Here is an 18,017-nt window from a genome sequence, read left to right on the forward strand (position 1 = left end):
TTCTCACCTACATCGTCCATATAGGACGACTCGGGAACTCAACTCCTACCCCGGGCAGCTCACCTATCCCCTTATGCCCAGGGGAAAGGTATCAGGCCGTTTGACAGCTGGTACTGGCTGTCAAAACGGCTTTTACGCGAAACAGGCGGGAGGCAGCAAACAGCTGCGACCGACGAAGTCGCCTGCCACCGGAAGCCCAATCGAGCAATTAATCTTCTTGACTGCAACTTAATTTATGGCCCTGATTTTTTGCACCTGACGTTTGAATTCTTCTTTCCAGTTTAGTCTGCTATGTGACTCCATCTCTTTGTCTAGAAAACCATTGTGGCTTGTTCAGCATCAAAATTTAGCATTAGTTTTAAATCAGGTTTAGGAAACAAAGCAGGATCAGAAACCATTGTTTGTATTTGATGTATTACAAACAATACTTCTTGACCTGCATTGTTTCTTCAAACTATAGTTTAAACTAATTATGATTCCAGTGTTGGGTTGGGAAATTATTGTGGGAAATTTCTACTTACATTTGCCCCCAGCACACTCCCAGTCAGCCCCTATATCTAGACCAAAGCAAGCCACACACAACATTCAGTACAGATAGCAAAAAATATAGCTGGAATGTTTATTCATTAAACATCAGAAAATATTAAAACAGTTACCTGGGAAAAAGTAGGATAAATGGCAGGGAAATGCAGGGAGAGGGGGAAAAAAAGAAACAGACAACAGACAAAAGAAACATGAACAACAGACAAGAATTTACATTATATTTCTATATCTATTAAAAGGCTTAAACATTTTAGACCCCATGGAAATGTAATTGTGAGTAATTAGTGTGGACAACCCAAAGGGAGTTGCGTTTAGTTGTTCCAGCCTTAATCATTTTAGGTTCATAACAGCAGCAGAATACAGATGGAAAGTAAAATACTTCTTCTATTCTGTACCATGAAAGAAACTATTTGACAGTGGTAATGATCTGTCCAACATTTTGCACATTACAAGGTTTCTTTGTACCTATGCTAGTGTGGAGAATACCTTTAAATCTGCTATATGTAATGCTAGACCATTACTTTAAAACTCAGCTATTAATTCCAGGATGGGAAAAAAAATGTTTCTGAGCAGCCATGGCCTTGACTTTTGCATTTTAGAACTTCATCAAATGTAAGGAGCTAATTGAGTGCTAGAAACATGGTTTAGGAATTTTCCATCTAAATTTGATTAAATATCTATTTCTCTAATAAAAAAAGTCTGCAGATTTTGAGAAGCTTCAGTTCCCACTAAACGTTCTTAATTGTTTTAATATCTTGAAACTCAATTACAATTGCATAATTTTGAAAAGAAATACACCTTTTCTATTGTTCTTTTACTTTTAGAATAAAAATGTTAATGAAGATAAAGCAAGGTCATTAGAGGACAGTGGGAGGAAAAATTATATCTAACCTAGCAAAGACACTTTTTCTCAGGAAGAAATTAAAGGTGCCCCTGCTTCAATAGCATTTCACTGAAGGGGATTAATGTTCCATTACCTTTTTTGTTAATGGAATGACTTTGTAAACCTTTATTTTAAATAAAAGATACAATTATCTTTAATATGCATAATGTCTTGTTCATATATAAAGCAAAGCCACATTCTTTTCAAATAATAGTTGAAAGATCATATTAGTCTGGTTCATGTAGCAGAAAACCAACCCAAATGGATTCAGGCATAATAGTGCAAAATATGAGAACCCAAATTATGGCTCAGTTGATATGTTAAAAGGATGTATTGTTTTTAAAAATATGCAGTTGTGCTTTTATATTTAAGGTAGTTTGGGATTTTGAATTGGGAATCAATAACCAAACACAGGTATGCATTTTTTTATGCAGAAATCCTTGCTCCAAAGGATTTACTCTTCTTTACCAGAAAAGCTCATTGAATTAGGCCGGGGGTAGGCAACCTTGGCTCTTTTATGAGTCGTGGACTTCAACTCCCAGAATTCCTAAGCCAGCATGGCTGACTCAGGAATTCTGGAAGTTGAAGTCCACGAGTCATAAAAGAACCAAGGTTGACTACCCCTGAATTAGGCCATCTGCCACTTTCCTTCTGTTGATTAAAGGTGCCTTGGACCATTTTAATGTAAATATGGGTCAAAGAACACATTCAGAATTATCATAAATATACAGGCAACTAGTTCAAAATCTAGGTAGAGATATTACATGTAGGAGATCAAGTGTCTAGGCAGAGATGCTTACCAAAGTGAATCATTCTCTGCACACTGAAAGTGAAGACTCAAAATATTTATTCTAACTTAGTGTCCTCAGTGACATGTTACTAATCTGATAGGAAGCAGAGGTTTTTCTTTCCAAATAATTTCCTGTGAGTTAGAGGAATATAAGTCATCTTATATTCTGAGAATAGAAGATACTTTGAAGACAAATAAATGGCTGAAGATGCAAATGTTTGCAAATAGCACTGCAAAATTTGTTCTGTGCAAAAAAACAGTGCAAATAGCATGTTGTACTAGAATAAATGTTCTGAAGATCAGTCTGAAGCTTAGCCTTGTTTGAGAGGGACTATTTGCCTCCTAAACTGAACTCTTTTTGGGATCCTTAATTGATTCTTTCCTTCCCTGTTCAGATAACTTTGCCCCATATATCCACCTAGTCTTGTTCCTTCTTCCTTTTTTCTTTACCAAAATACTTTTCTCTTGTTTTCACTTTATTCATAATGATGATGATGATAAGAATAAGAATAAGAACAGAATAGAGGCATGGGAAGACAAAGCACTACATGGCCAGTAAATTAAAAAAATAGCTGGGAAAGCAGATAATAACAAGACCTGGCAATGGCTAAGACCAGGAAAGTTGAAAAAAGAGACCGAGGGACTAATTCTGGCTGCACAAGACCAAGCCTTAAGGACAAATGCATACAAAGTCAAAATTGAGAACACAGCAACAGACAGTAAGTGCCGCTTATTCAAAGAAGCTGAAGAAACAGTGGACCACCTGGTAAGCTGCTGCAAGAAGATCGCAAAGACTGACTACAAGCAGCGGCATGACAAAGTAGCAACAATGATGCATTGGAAGATCTGCAAGAAATATCATTTGCCTGTAAGCAAGAACTGGTGGAATCATAAAATAGAGAAAGTCATAGAAAATGATAAAGTTAAACTGCTCTGGGACTTCAGAATTCAAACAGACAAGCACCTGCAACATAACAGCCCGGACTTAACAATTGTCGATAAGAAAGACAAAAAAGTCTGGATAGTGGACGTGGCAGTGCCTGGAGACAGCAGAATAGACGAGAAAGAACTGGAGAAGATAACAAAAAACAAAGACCTACAAATAGAAATAGAAAGACTGTGGCAAAGGCAAGCAAGGATAGTACCAATAATAATAGGTGCCTTGGGTGCAATCCCAAAACAACTGAAGCACCACTTGAACATCATTGGCATTGACAAATTCGCCATTAGTCAATTGCAAAAGGCGGCTTTACTAGGAACTGCTTCCATCCTGCGACAATATCTGTAATACCATCAAACATCCACATCTGCCTATCCCAGGTCCTTGGTAAGGACTCGATAGGTAGACAAAAATGCCAAATCATCTGGCTGACTGTGCGATGATCAATAATAATAATAATAATAATAATAATAATAATAATAATAATAATAATAATAATAATAATAATAATAATAATATAAAAATAGAGTTGGAAGGGACCTTGGAGGTCTTCTAGTCCAACCCCTGCTCAGGCAGGAAACCCTATACCATTTTTCTTTCCTGTACCTTTTCTTTGTGTGTCTGAAAGAGAAAAGAAAACATTGGGAATTTCAATATGAAAGGTTTGTAAATCAAACAGAGTATGGTTAGTATGAACAGAGAGAATGTATATTGATCATAGAAACAAGCACAATTCTTAAGTATTAGATATTCAGTCAGTTGATTAAAAAGGACAGATACACACAGAGAAACACACAAATACGCATATATATGTCATTTTTATCAACTGAATGAAATCCTAGTAGTTCCTCCTTCCAAACATTGTATGTATGCATACATACATACAGTACATAGTTATCCACACAGTTTGAGGGAAGGTGGAACTATTAGGATTTATTTCAACTGGAGTTAGTAAGCTTAGGAGGTACCTTGTACAGGATTTTTCCTCTGTTTTTTTTCCAATCTACTTCTCATTTGGAAGAGTTAAATTCAGGATTGTTCACCCCTTCATATAAATACAATAGTTATATATATGTACTGGTGTTTTACCCTCCTTTTCCCCACTAATTTAGACTTTCTTTCAAATATGCTTTACTCCCCCAAAGAGAAAACTTCTCATGCTAAAAAGATATAGTTGAATTTTAAATAGAAGCATATTTAAACATGCATAGGATAAAGCCCCTAGAATTTGCTCAATTGTATTTGAGTAATTCCATGCTAGTTTATTTCTTCAGGTTAACTATCTGTAAACCCACTGTTATCATCTTTTAATTTTCCCTAAAACTTCTAAATTTTTCCTGGCTTCTTTTTGTCACTAACTGTCTATATCTAAAGTCTATTTTGTACTTTATTAAAAAAAAAAGTTTGAAAAAGTTAAATGAAGGTAATCTTTTCAAGGTAAGCAAAAGTAAAATGATTTATAATAAGCATTAGATACTGTTGAAGAAATGTGTTAATAGCTACAATACTCAGATCTCCAGTGAAATTGTTTTGATATACAATGAGTTTGAAATAAGAAATATCCAAATCAAGCTGAATCCCCAAAGACATGATTAAAATCTGTTTTTCTATTCATTTGTATGTATTTTTTTTTAAAGAAACACCAATTTATTCTTGCCATAATTGCAGTATTTAATCCATGAAGAATTACACCTTTCAACTTTTACATGTTCAGTATTGTGTGTGAGCATATATTTCCACCTAATTATGTGCATTTTGTTTGAAGACTTGAAAGGGAAAAAAGAAAAATGACTAGTCAATTAATTAATTTAATGAATGTCCTATAAATAAATCAGCAAATTTTTCACTAATATTTTAACTTATGAATATACAGTACATCATTGAACTGGTGAGTCTGTTTTCTTATAAAATACCTGGAATATTTTTTTATGGAACTATTACTCACTATAAATTTGTAGCTTCCAAAACTTGCCTTTGTAATCTGTATTAGTGTGGACTTGGTTTATATTTTAGAATTGATGACGTTAGGCACTTTTACTCTCTGAATTAAGATAGAACACCCTTTATATTGGTTGACTCAGCCTTCCATCCTTCCAAGGTCGGTAAAATGAGGACCCAGATTGTTGGGGGCAATATGCTGACACCTAAACTGCTTAGAGAAGGCCGTAAAGTACTATAAAGTCTAAATGCTAGTGCTGTTGTGATTATATGATGTATATTATTTATTTTAAAAATGTGCTGAATCACTTTTAGGGATTTCCTACTTATTTTGCTAAGTGGGATTTTCTATTCCGTAGTCTTGTCCCAGTAACACTGTTGTTATAAATGAACAGTTGAACACAAGTATCGCTTATCACTTAGTTGTAAACAGGTCAATTTACAACACGGAGACAGGCATGACAATCAACTGCTTCATAACTTGACTCAGAAACCATTAAATTGTAGTTCTTTCATTCTTGTTAATCCCAAACAGGTTTTCTTTTATTAGTTTTGTTTTTTAAAATTATTTTCGTTTGTTTTAATATGTAGAAGTAAAGGCGACAGGGAACATAGAAAAAAGGAAAAGTCTGCTATTTGTTTATTTAAGAAATTGCTGTCCATTTTTTTTTCTACAGAAAATGCAATTCAGGCTTTTGGCAATGGTACAGATGTGAATGTGTGGCAACCATTCCTACCTGTCCAAACCACCACAGCTTTAACTACAACAGGATACAGATCAAAGACATATGACTCTGAGAATGCCAACAATGAAATACCTACTAATAATGACTTGCCAGCATGTGCCAACATCAAGGTAAGAAATAACTGCAATTGGACAGTTATTTAAAATTGGGAGGGGAGAGGATTGTTGAACAGATGAAGGGCATGCCCTTGCTAAATGTTTGTGCATATCAAAAAATCCAAGCTTCCTTTTTTCTGTCTATATTGCTACTTAACAATATATTGTCGGAATGATGCATCCAAAAGATTATGTTAAGCCGGTTAGTTCTGATTTTATGTTACTGGAATCCTGGTTCCATAGAGCAGGATGAGTCATTAACTGCAAGAAATTCAGAAAAGAACTTAACAGCCTGAATGGATGTTTCACACAAGGCTGGATTATTAACTCATGTTATATCATTGCTTTAGACATGATTCATTTTAAAAAAATCATTGGTCCATACGTAACATTAAACCATAAACAATTCATAATGGTAAACTGTACCAAAATGGTGGGGTGTACACATTGCACTGTGCTAAAAGAACCAAAGTACTTTACTGTTATGTGTGAATGATATCAATAATGTACAGTTGATATCAATAGTAGGTGGAAATTAGATGGTGGATTGTTAACAAAATGGTGCAGAATATAGCCATGTGAGCAATTTTCAGCAGCCCTGGGATGGTGCATATAACACCTTTGGTGCATGAGCTTGGTTTGCTTCCAGGTCCAATTCAAGGTGTTGGTTAGACAAACGGCTATCCAGTCTCTTCTTAAAAACTTCCAGTGTTGGAGCATTCACCACTTCTGGAGGCAGGTTGTTCCATTGGTTAATTGTTCTAACTGTCAGGAAGTTTCTCCTTAGTTCTAGGTTGCTTCTCTCCTTGATCAGTTTCCACCCATTGTTTCTCATCCTGCCTTCAGATTAAGCCAGATTATCTGAGGCACTGGTTTACCCACATCACATTGACCCATCCTACTGGATCAGGCAGGGAAAGTATATAACAGACCCTAGCTGTTAAAGAATTTTGACTGGTGGAGTCCAGGAAGAGACCCATCTCTGCTGTTGCCCCACCCTGTGAAGCCTCCTTTCCCCAGAGATAGAACATGCAGACCTGGCTCTGCCAATTCCCATGGAAGTTGAAGAGAGGCATGCAATCCTGGGGGCATGCAATCCTAAAGGCGCTCCTGCAGCCTTTTAATTTTCAATTAATTTTAGTCGTCTCCTATTTTACTGAACTTTGTATATATTGTGTTTTTATATGGTTTTGTGCTTTTTATCTGTAAACCATCCAGAATAACTCTGAATGTGAGAAGGGCAGTACCTAAATTTGATAGATAAATAAATAAATAAATAAATATAAATAAATAAAATCCAGTAGAGTGCCAAACATATCTGTAGGAAACCATTGTGATGCACATTCACTTTTTCTGTTGATTGTCCTGATTCAAATTTCTAGAATGTAGCTCTTGAAATCTGATTTATTCTTCTCCATAAAGTATGCTCACAAACTGATTAGAATGAGATGACAATCTTGTCAGACTGACCTTGAAAGCATGTACAATCTAGGCAGACACAAAAATGTTAAAATATGACATATAATTTATTTTTATTACCGCAAGATACTATTTTGAATAGGGAAACATTTTCTAGGTGAAACTGGCTGCTGTAAAGCCAAGTGGAAAAATCACTGGTATTTTAAGGGCAAAGTAGCGATAAAAATTCTGTAAAACACAAGGGCCAGTTTGCTGACTGCATTATATCAGCTAATGCTGGAAACCCAGAAGAATAAGAATAACTCTTTTCTACTAAGAAACCTGTACCCAATTTTCTAAATACTTTGATGTAATTAATTCTAAAAAGAGGAATAGTAGTTCTGCATTCTTAATGCGTCTTTTGGGAAGAGAAATAACTCTTTCAGATTTGGTAATAGTGTCAAGAGTTAGTCATGAAAGTCTAGGCTTCTGCAGTGATAGTGGGACAAATGAAGAACATGTTACTACTTCCTCACACAAATACTGCAATTTACATACATCAGTTATCAGATACAAGTAATTTAATCTTGGCATCTTGTACACATATAATTTTGTCATCATAATGGTTTGTTGTGGATACCCTATATGAAACAAAAGATTTTCTCCAAGTGAACTGGGATACTTTGGTTCAACTTAAATTGGCTAAAAACAACTACATTGGGTTTCAAAGAGTTTAAATTGCACCTTAGTTATAATATATCCCCATTTCTAACAGTGGCCTATGTGGGGACAGAATGCTATGGTTCCTTTTTCCCATATAATTGTCCCGACTTAATAGTTTAAACGTTTCCTAAGTTAAATGTGAAGGACTTGGAAAACCAGTTTTCTACAGAGTGTCCTACTATGTTGAAATGTGGGCAGAAGCTTCCTGGATTCAAATGCAATGAACACGGAGAGGAGATTAAAGCTGAAAGTATTTATTAAGCATAGCTTAATAGAATAACTTTAATTGCAAAATATAATGTAGATAGGAAGTATCTACAGACAAGTCAATAAAACAAAGCACGGCAACAGAAGAGTGTAAATAGAAGATGAAATTTCATATTCCTTTGGTACATGGCAGTCCCTTTTCATCAAAAGCAGTAATGGATATTCCCCAATTTAATCCAGGTAGTTTATAGGAAATTTCCTGGATAAGCTTACATTAAGGCTCACCCCATGTAAGTTTCTGAAAGCTTATATAATATCCTCCTACAATTATTTATCCCTCAAATGATGCATATTTATTGTTTGTGCAGAAGAAGCCATCGTGGCACAGTGGTTAAAATGCAGTATTGCAGGCTAACTCTGCCCACTGCCAGGAATTCAAACCTGACCAGTTCAAGGTTGATTCAGTCTTCCATCCTTCTGAGGTCACTAAAATGAGGACCCAGAGTGTTGGGAGTAATATGATGACATTGTAAACTGCTTAGAGAGTGCTGTAAAGCACTGTGGGGCAGTATATAAGTCTAAGTCCTATTGCTATTGTTTATCCTCCTCCTTTGATAACTTTTGATAGTTATCAAAAGTTTTGATGTGAGATAGTATCAACTCCTACATTACACTCTCTCTGTTAGATTATTAGCCCTGGCAAAGCACTTCTAGAAATAGCATTCTTGAACCAAACTGCTTGAGAAATTGAAAAGGAGGTGGGTAACGAGTGCTCAGCCTTGTAGGCACAAGCATTTTCTACAGGGACAATGGAATAAACCACCTAATCTCCTTGTCATTTACTACCATCTATAGATAAACATTGTTCTTGTTAGGGTAACATTCGGAAACTCTCAAGCTTTAAAAACAAATGAAAAGAATACCTCAAAGATGTTCATAAATCAAACATAAAGATTTATATAGAAAACAGAACTGTCCCATGTCTAACATCTCTTCCTCTCTCCAGATAATTCTGATCCTGACCATGAGAAAGCTACCAGATGTTGCCTGCCCTTGTAATGATTATCTGGATTTTTGCAGGCCAGATCTCTAAGCTCTACTGGAAGCTCTGGGCAGAATCAGAATTGCTGTGGGAGGGAGGCATTTTGTATTAGTTTCCTAGCTTTATCCTAGGCTGGCTGGGGAAGTCTGGGAGTTGACGTCCACACATCTTAAAGTTGTTGCAGTTGAGAAACACAGATGTAAGGCAATCAGGTGAACATTTTCCTTACTTTTCTTTGCTCTCTCCCTACTCCATCAGCATTAATGTTCATAGAAGTGTCAACTTTCTGACTTCTCTGTTCTCCCTTGATCATAGCAAATAAAATGACACAGATTATCGAGAACACTGTGCCCTTTGTTTCAGTCTATGCGCAACTTGCTCCCCTGTTCTCACGTCAGAAAACTTCTCCATCCCTTGCTGTTTCCTCTTTAAGCTCACCCACTTACGAATTACAAATCCGTGAAACTTCCTCACACCTGCTGTGAACTGAACCTCAGAGCTCCTTATGAATTTAAGCCAAATGTCTGAAGAAATCCTGCACAGTGTTTGATAATAACAATTCTAATAAACACTTTATTATAGCTACTTATGATCTCTAACATTAGGCATAGTCTGAACCCCTGCAATTTTCAGCAAGGCTCAACGCTAAGTGCTTCACTGCCCACTGTGAATGCCTCTTAAGACCTCTCTTGGAAACTAATCCTTTGGCCTTACCATTTTTCCACATATCCTTTTCTAAAGAAGCAAAAAGCTCTGAATCACCATGCCAGGTACTTATATGTGAAAGCACATAGGTGTTTCCCATCACATATATTATTATTTAGGAATTGTGGCATGCAATCAATATCAATTCTCTGCAGTGCTCCATAGTATTATTTCTCCCATATATAGAGTCACAGAACTTGAAACTTGAAATAGATGCGTGTTCTATTCAAATACCTGCTTCATAGTTGTTTTGCAGGTTAGCAATGTCCTGATTAAATAGCTGGGACAATATCTGGACAGAAAAGATTGTTAGGATACTTTTACTAAGCTTTGCCTTGCTAACTGCAGACAGAAGTGATTAGAAGAGCTGGATTCTATAAAAATCCTTGATATGCATCTTTCAGTGTTTTGCAGTGAAAACAGGAAAGGGATACTCTGTCATCTCCATTTTATCTGTAGAATATTAGCCCTTGTAGACATATGACATTTGACCTTCTCAAGAAGCTGAATAATTAGAGTTTAAAAAAAAACCAAAAAAAACACACCTGCTACTCAGATACAAAAGCATTATTATTTGGCATGCCTGTCTGGAATCCTAAGAAAGTGGGTGGAAATGAAGTCAATGATACATCAGGCAATGGATTTGGGTGTCATATGTTTGGATCCATTGTGCCCTACAAACATGGAAGTTGCAAAGGTACAGACAATTCCCATTTAGCACTTTCTCAATTTGTTGGGACTGTGTTGCCTAAAGTATACTCAGTTCAATTTTATGAAAGTTGCTATGCTGGACTAATAGCATTTGGATTTTCAATAACAATATAAAAAAGTGACATTTCACAAATAAATGATAGGGGAAACATGTGTTGAACATGATAAAAGAAAATTAGTTTCCAAAAAATAAGCCTTAAAATATGTAGTACTACAGAGCTGAATGTTATATTCCATGCCAAATGTAGCTGCTACACAGCTGCAGTTATTACAGTTCTGAAAATATGTGTCACTTACATGCGCCGATACCCATCATCCAAGTTCTGTTCAGACTAGATTTGGGGAAACAAATTATTTTATTTTTGAAGCCAGTTTGAATTTCGGCCCAATCTCCAGTTATTTCATTTCAAGTGCAATATGTTGTGAAGATTTCTTTTTTCCAACCCCTTGGATTGAAGTCTGCATGCCTACCTAGGTATTTCCTTGTTTTCTTTAACTTTCCTACAGTTATCTATCATTTTCTGCATCTTGATGCTTTGGGGAAAAAATGGATTTGAGGGAAGGAGAGGAACACAATCATGGAAAGTCAATGTAACCACCAACATTTTTTTGCTATGGTTCCATTTCTGCTGGCTTTAGCTGAATCTATTAAACATTCCTCAACAGATTCTCCCTACAGGAAAATCAGGAAAATTGTTCCATACAACATGATAATGATAATGATGATGATGCCACTACTCAACTTTGAGTAGTTTGCACATTATTACACATTAAACCATGAAAACAAGACATTAAAAATGACAAGAAACAAAAAGGGTAGACATAGCAGGCAAATAAACCAAGTGAAAACAAAAGACGGCAACCTAGATTAAAAAGAGGTTTCAGTCAACCGCCACCAAGGGACTGTGTGAAAGTTAAGTTCTCAGGCTCCTTTAAAACATCAGGAAGGTGGGAGTTATTTGGATCTTGGGAGACAACCTCATTACAGAAAGCTGGTGCTACCACCGAGAAGGCATACTTCCAGGGTCCCAATGAGTGGGAGCGTACTATCCCTGCCTGAACAAATTAAATATAATGGGAACAGGACTTCCGATTTTGCGTGGTAGCAACCGGTCGCAAGCTTATAGATTCTCCACACCCCCGTGGCTAATTTCTCCCTGCCAGGGGACGGTAAATGGGTCTAAGTCACCCCAGAGAGGCAACGAAGAAAGAAGGGTGCTCAGGCAATTCTGGAATGGCAGTGGCCATTCTGTTCAACTTGAGAAAAGCCTTCTAACCTGACAGGAAAAAGGCTGGCCATATTGCATCGACCAGCCCAAGCTACTTGCAACTGAAGTCCAAAAGCACTAACCAGCACAACTGTGAACAGCATGCTTGAAACTGGTTGAGGAATTCGATCTTCTCTTTTCTATTTTACATTTAATTTCATGGAAAAGATCCCCAAGAAGCAAAATACCTTCAAAAGGGAAGGAGGGGGATTTCTACCCCACCCTTATACTAACGGAAGCAGCGAATTAATCTTTTTATGGAGGATCAAAATATATGGAAGTGAAATAAATATAAAGCCTGAAACTTAAAACTCAAGTCTGGATAAATCTAAAATTGTTTGAATCATTTTAAAGATAATTGTTCATTTTGGAAATTGAAAAACAAATAGTTGCTGACACCTAGTGGCAGATGGAGACTATGACAGCTATGACTTTAATATAAGACTTGGCAAAATCTAGGAAAAGCTAATCTGTGTCTGTGACCTTCAAAGCTTTAACAACAAAGAACAGCTGTGACAAAAAAAAGACAATAATCTGGGCTATAGACAAAGAGAGAATTATAAATTTCAGAAAAAAAATCTTTTTTGAACTATTTGGATTACAAATATCTATCTAATTGGGACTCTAAAGCTATTTGCAGAGAAAAGAAAGGAAGAGGAAAACTCAAATTCTTGGCTATCATGGATCAGAGACATGTAGAAAGAACATCAAGAAAACATAAATACTTCACAGGAGGAGATATATAGTATACTGCAACTAATTCAAACAACAATGAAATCCGAAACAACTTTGAAAATATAAATCAATCTATTTCCAAGTTAACTCTACAACAAAAAACATTCACAGAAAACAACAGAGAAGGAGCAGATAAAACAGATAAATGGATATAGAATATAGAATAGAGACTTAAAGATGGAACTTAACAAAACAAGGGAACATGATTTAATCCTAGTGGGAAAAAATTCACAAGAATTGGAAAAAAACAACTAATCCCTTAAGACTACAAAATAAATCTGAGGACAAGAAAACAGATTGGATAAAATGGACTGTACAGATGTCAGAGAAAGAACATGATCGGAGAGAAAGGAAATGATAAGAGAAGCGGAGAGAAAGAAAAAGATTTTCAACAAACATGGAAAGGCAGAAGTCCCATACAAAGACACTTCTCCTGATTTACTTTTTATATCTACAGCAATATTTATGAAAATACGGATAAACTTTTTGATTCAGCAAAATACATTGATTAAGAAAGACACTGGGCAAAAGAAAAAGACTAAAGTGGAAACTAAGAAAATAGATGATGGGATTTACCAGAGAGAATACTTAAAAAAGAAACATTTGTTTGAATATGGTTAAAGAAATAGAAAAGTTTTGGAATGTATATGTCACTCTAAGAGGGATGAATTCTCTAAATATAATATAGTGTGCTTTTTTCCCTGTTTTGTTCTCTTTCTTGATATGAGTAATATAAAAAAGTTGAAATGACTTAGATAAACGAAATGTTTTACATATTTAAATGTGATTGAATTTAAGAAAATTATAATGGATAAAAAATGTTTTGAATAAGAGTTAAAGGATTAGATGACTAGATGTATTAAATGGAATGTTTAAACATTAAACATATTTTTAATTATGGTTAAAAAGAGTAAGAAATGTAGAAAATAAATACATATTAGGAGGGATATATATTTTAAGTAGTATATTATTTTTTATGCTTCTTTACTCTTGCCTTTCTTTCTTTTTTTCTACTGTTTTATCTATCCCTTAAGAAATGTAAAAGTATGAGATGGTTCATATGAAAAATAGAGTTAAATTCTTAAATGTAATTAATTTTTGAGAAAATCTTAACCAGTAAGAATATCTAGAATTTGGGGGGAGAAACAAATTAAAATAAGGACTGTAACAGGATCTATGATAAGGCAATCAGAACAATTGGATAGAAAAGAAATATTATATTGATGTGATTATTATTTTTAGGACTATTGGGAAAAATATATATATTTAATTGTTATCTATCAAAACAATAAGAATTGTATTAACTCAATGTTTGCAAAAGAGGATATTTTGGGAAAAGAGGAAATCAACTAAAACTATTGTGTGGATTATGGATTATAAAAATCAATTGTTATGATTGTTTTATAAATGTAACCCAGACAACACACTGTTCACCAATTATTAAGTGATTTATGTTTTTAAAAAACTGAATAAAATATATTACAAAAAAATAAATACAATGGGAACAGATGATTTTTCAAGTAAGCAGGCTGTATGATATGTAGGGGTTTATAGGTAAGAACCAGCATTCTGAATAGCACCTGGAAGCAAATTGGCAACCAGTAGAACTAAAGAGGCAGAAGCGTTGCATGGGCATACTAGGGCAGGACTTTTCAACCAGTGGTATGGGTACCACCTGTGGTACATTGGCACCTGGCAGGTGGTACGCGACCATCCTAGAAAAGTGGTAGCGGGGGAGGGGAATGAGCTGAACCAGTGTCAGCGCCGCACAAGCCTGAGCGAGAGATGGCTGGAGCTGCAGGGCTGTCAGGGCTCAGTGGAAACGCCAAGATCAGTGCCGCTTTCCAGCTGATCGGCGCTTCTTCGGGGCTGTCAGGGCTCAATGGAAACACCAGGATCAGTGCCAGGCTCCAGCTGGAAAGCAGCACTAATCCTGGCGCTTCTGCTGAGCCCTGAAGAAGCACCAATCAGCTGGAATGTTGCAGCATCTCCAAGGTCTTGTGATTTACATTCAGATTCTTGGCAACTGATTCATATTTATGACGGACACAGTGTCCCAGGGTCATGTGAAATGATCAAAACCTGCTGCAACCACACAGCAGATGGGGGGAATAAAAACCAAACATCCCCCATCCCACCCCCACTGCCAATCCTCAACAAAAAATGCTCACAATGAAAACCTTGGACAGGAGGAAAAGCACCGCCGGGCGGCAGGCAAGTGTCTTGCTCGGCTGTGGCTTGGGGAGCACTTTTTTCAGTGCCATTGTAACTTTGAACAGTCATTAAGCGAACTGTTGTTAGTTGAGGACTACCTGTACTTTATCACTTTTTTCCTTTTTTTTTTTTTTTGGTCATCAAGTTTTTGACACCTTGCTAGGCGACTGGTGGTACTCGGATATTACCATATCCTAAAAGTGGGTGAAAAGGTTGAAAAGCCCTGTACTAGGGGATGCTCATCATTGCCCTCTCTGAAGTCCCATGTAGACCAAACTTCAGGAATCAGGCCATGAGATGACCAGGATATGAATTTATTTATTTATTTCATTTATTTCATTAACTTATATGCCGCCCTTCTCCCCACGGGACTCAGGGCGGCTCACAGCATGTTAAAACAACACAAAAACATTTCCCCTATAAAAGCCAATTAAAAACCAAATATTTATAGCTGTGTCATTATTAAAATCATTAAAAAATTTCCCTATTTAAAATTCACCCTAGGTCAGTCCCGCTTGCTGAAAAAGCCATGTCTTGAGGGCGCGGCGGAAGGTTAGGAGATCCGGGATCATCCGGATCTCGGGGGGTAGTTCGTTCCAGAGGGTGGGGGCACCCACAGAGAAGGCCCTCCCCCTGGGGGTCGCCAGCCGACATTGCTTGGCCGACGGCACCCTGNGGAGGCCCGCTCTGTGGGAGCGTACCGGTCTGTGGGAGGGAATCTGTGGCAGAAGGCGGTCTCGGAATATCTGACAGACCTGCAATCCAGGAAAGGGTGCAACTGGCAGACCAGATAAAGCAGTGCCAAGGCCTTCCTGAACACAGCTGCCACGTTTCATTGAGCAGGAGGTGTGTGTCCAGAAAGAGCTTCAGATTGCACACCAGCCTTGAAAGGGGAATGGCTACCTCATACAAATACAAAGATGTAACATCCCTAAATCTGGTTATTCCAGACAACCACAGCCATTGGGTCTTGGTAGAACTGAATCAGAAATTCAACAGCCTCTCATGGCTGGGCCAGAGTAGAAAGATATAATTGGGTATCACATAGATTCTATCTATGCAGTCCAAATTTATCTATTATCATCACAGTTGCAACTTTCCTATATTGCTAGCAAAAAAAGTCCAGATTTTCCTACTTCCCTGAAGCTTTGGGAATTGAGTAATGATGATTTAATTATGGTTTTAAATATCATTTTTATTTTAACCTTCTTGAGGACTCTAGGGTGGAAAAACAAGATAAAAATTGAAATATTAAATTCCATATAAATATATGAGAAATTGTTGACATCTATGCAACAAGCTGATCCATTTAATTAATGCTAAATGTTTTAATCAAAATAAAGATCTAGTAAGCACTATTATTAGGTTTTGAAGCATTTCATATTCAGTCTTCAAAAGGCAGACAGGAACAAAAAAAAATAGCATTTCTCTTTAGCATCTTAAATCAATTATGACTATTCTCAAGACTGATAGCTTCAGGAGTGATTCATGATTCCCAAAATTATGAGGTTGCTTTAAAATATTGTAGACTGGTATTACATTTCCACTTCTGTGTACTCTGAAGCATTAATAGAGATCAGATTTGAAGGACTGTCGAATACTGGAACATCTTAAATCACAATATGGTTAATTTAGTTTTACTTTTTATATATAATTGATCAAATATTCTAAAAAAGGAAAATAAAAACTAATATGAAAGTAATATAATAAGAAAAAGGAAAGGAAAGAAGAAAGAAAGAAAGAAAGAAAGAAAGAAAGAAAGAAAGAAAGAAAGAAAGAAAGAAAGAAAAGAGAAAGATAAAAGAGCAAGAAAGGAAAAAAGTAGAAAAGAAAGAAATATGATAGAAAGAAGTAGCTTCCAAGCTTCTTTATAATAGTTATAAGTACAATTATAAATTACCTCTTGCTCTGTGGTTAAAACATATGCTTTTTTTCTATAATCTATTTTGTCGAGTCATCAAACTATAAATCATAAGCATTTTTTTCTCCTTTATGCAAAAAAGTCCATAATGGGTTTCCAGTTGGCAATGAACATAGAAGTTGTATTTTCTCTGAACAAAATGTCAATTTAATCATTTCAGCAAGTTCCATCATCTTTACCATCCATTCTTCCATTGTGTATAACACTGAATTATTTCCATCTCTCTGCATGCAACAATCTTGCAGTTATCATACACAGAAATAAAGTTCTATCATTTTTCCCCGAGCTATTTGTCCATCAATTCCAAAAGAAAAACCTCATGGTCCCAGTTTGTGTGTTAATCTTTAAAGATCCTCTGAACCAACGTGTGTATTTGAACCTGAAATTTTCTAGCTTTTTATATATCCACCAAACATAATAAAATGTCCCTTAGTGTTGTTCATATTTCCAACATAAAAGAGAAGTCCCCTTATATATTTTAGATATTTTTGGCTTAGTGTGATGGTAGAATGTGGTTTAAAAGCATCATGGTTTGGTTTGACGTGGGAGTCTGTCTTCAAATACTTTATTATGTTCCAGTGTTGACAGCTTTTCACCATACAGAAGTAGGAATCATGTAAATTAGTGAGCTCCTTTATTCCTTGGTTTTTCATTAGACCACTTACAAGAAGCCTGAGAAATAAATGCATCCATAGTGGCTGAGGCTGTATTATGCTTGCTGATATTATGATGGGCAATTAATTCTGACATGGCAGTTTGGCAGGCTACCTAATGCTCTGCGCTTTTCTACTCAGGAGGTTAGTACTTGGCAATTTCCATGACATTTATACAAATTAATCAAATTCTTACTTTCATTTTATTGCACAAGGGTTTTCTTTCTTCCTAGCAATAAATAAAAATTCAGAGGCAAAAGCATAATACCCCTTAGAGCTTCTACAAATGTTGATAGAATATCTGTTAGCCTATGTTGTAGTCTACTTTTCCATTTCCAAGGTATTTTAAGAATGAACTTAAGGTCTCTAGATGAGAAATAACTAGAGAATCAAACAGAGATTTTACTAGGAACAAAACAACATGTTTTGTTGTTTTGATTGAGGGCAATAGAAGAAGGGGACGACAGAGAATGAGGTGGCTGGATGGAGTCACTGAAGCAGTAGG

At 36.1% G+C, this 18,017-nt stretch overlaps 1 protein-coding gene across 1 annotated transcript in view; it reads left to right on the forward strand.

Annotated features, from left to right (window-relative positions):
- The window catches only part of GFRA1 (GDNF family receptor alpha 1), a 235,896-nt gene that overhangs the window by 186,002 nt on the left and 31,877 nt on the right, over positions 1–18,017 (forward strand). Inside the window, exon 7 of the mRNA XM_015815824.2 lies at positions 5,772–5,950. Coding sequence (XP_015671310.1) covers positions 5,772–5,950 — 179 coding nt within the window. The remainder of the gene's footprint in view (positions 1–5,771; positions 5,951–18,017) is intronic.

Source organism: Protobothrops mucrosquamatus, unplaced genomic scaffold (assembly GCF_001527695.2).
Source record: "Protobothrops mucrosquamatus isolate PMUCROS unplaced genomic scaffold, P.Mucros_1.0 scaffold378, whole genome shotgun sequence".
Classification (NCBI taxonomy): domain Eukaryota; kingdom Metazoa; phylum Chordata; class Lepidosauria; order Squamata; family Viperidae; genus Protobothrops; species Protobothrops mucrosquamatus.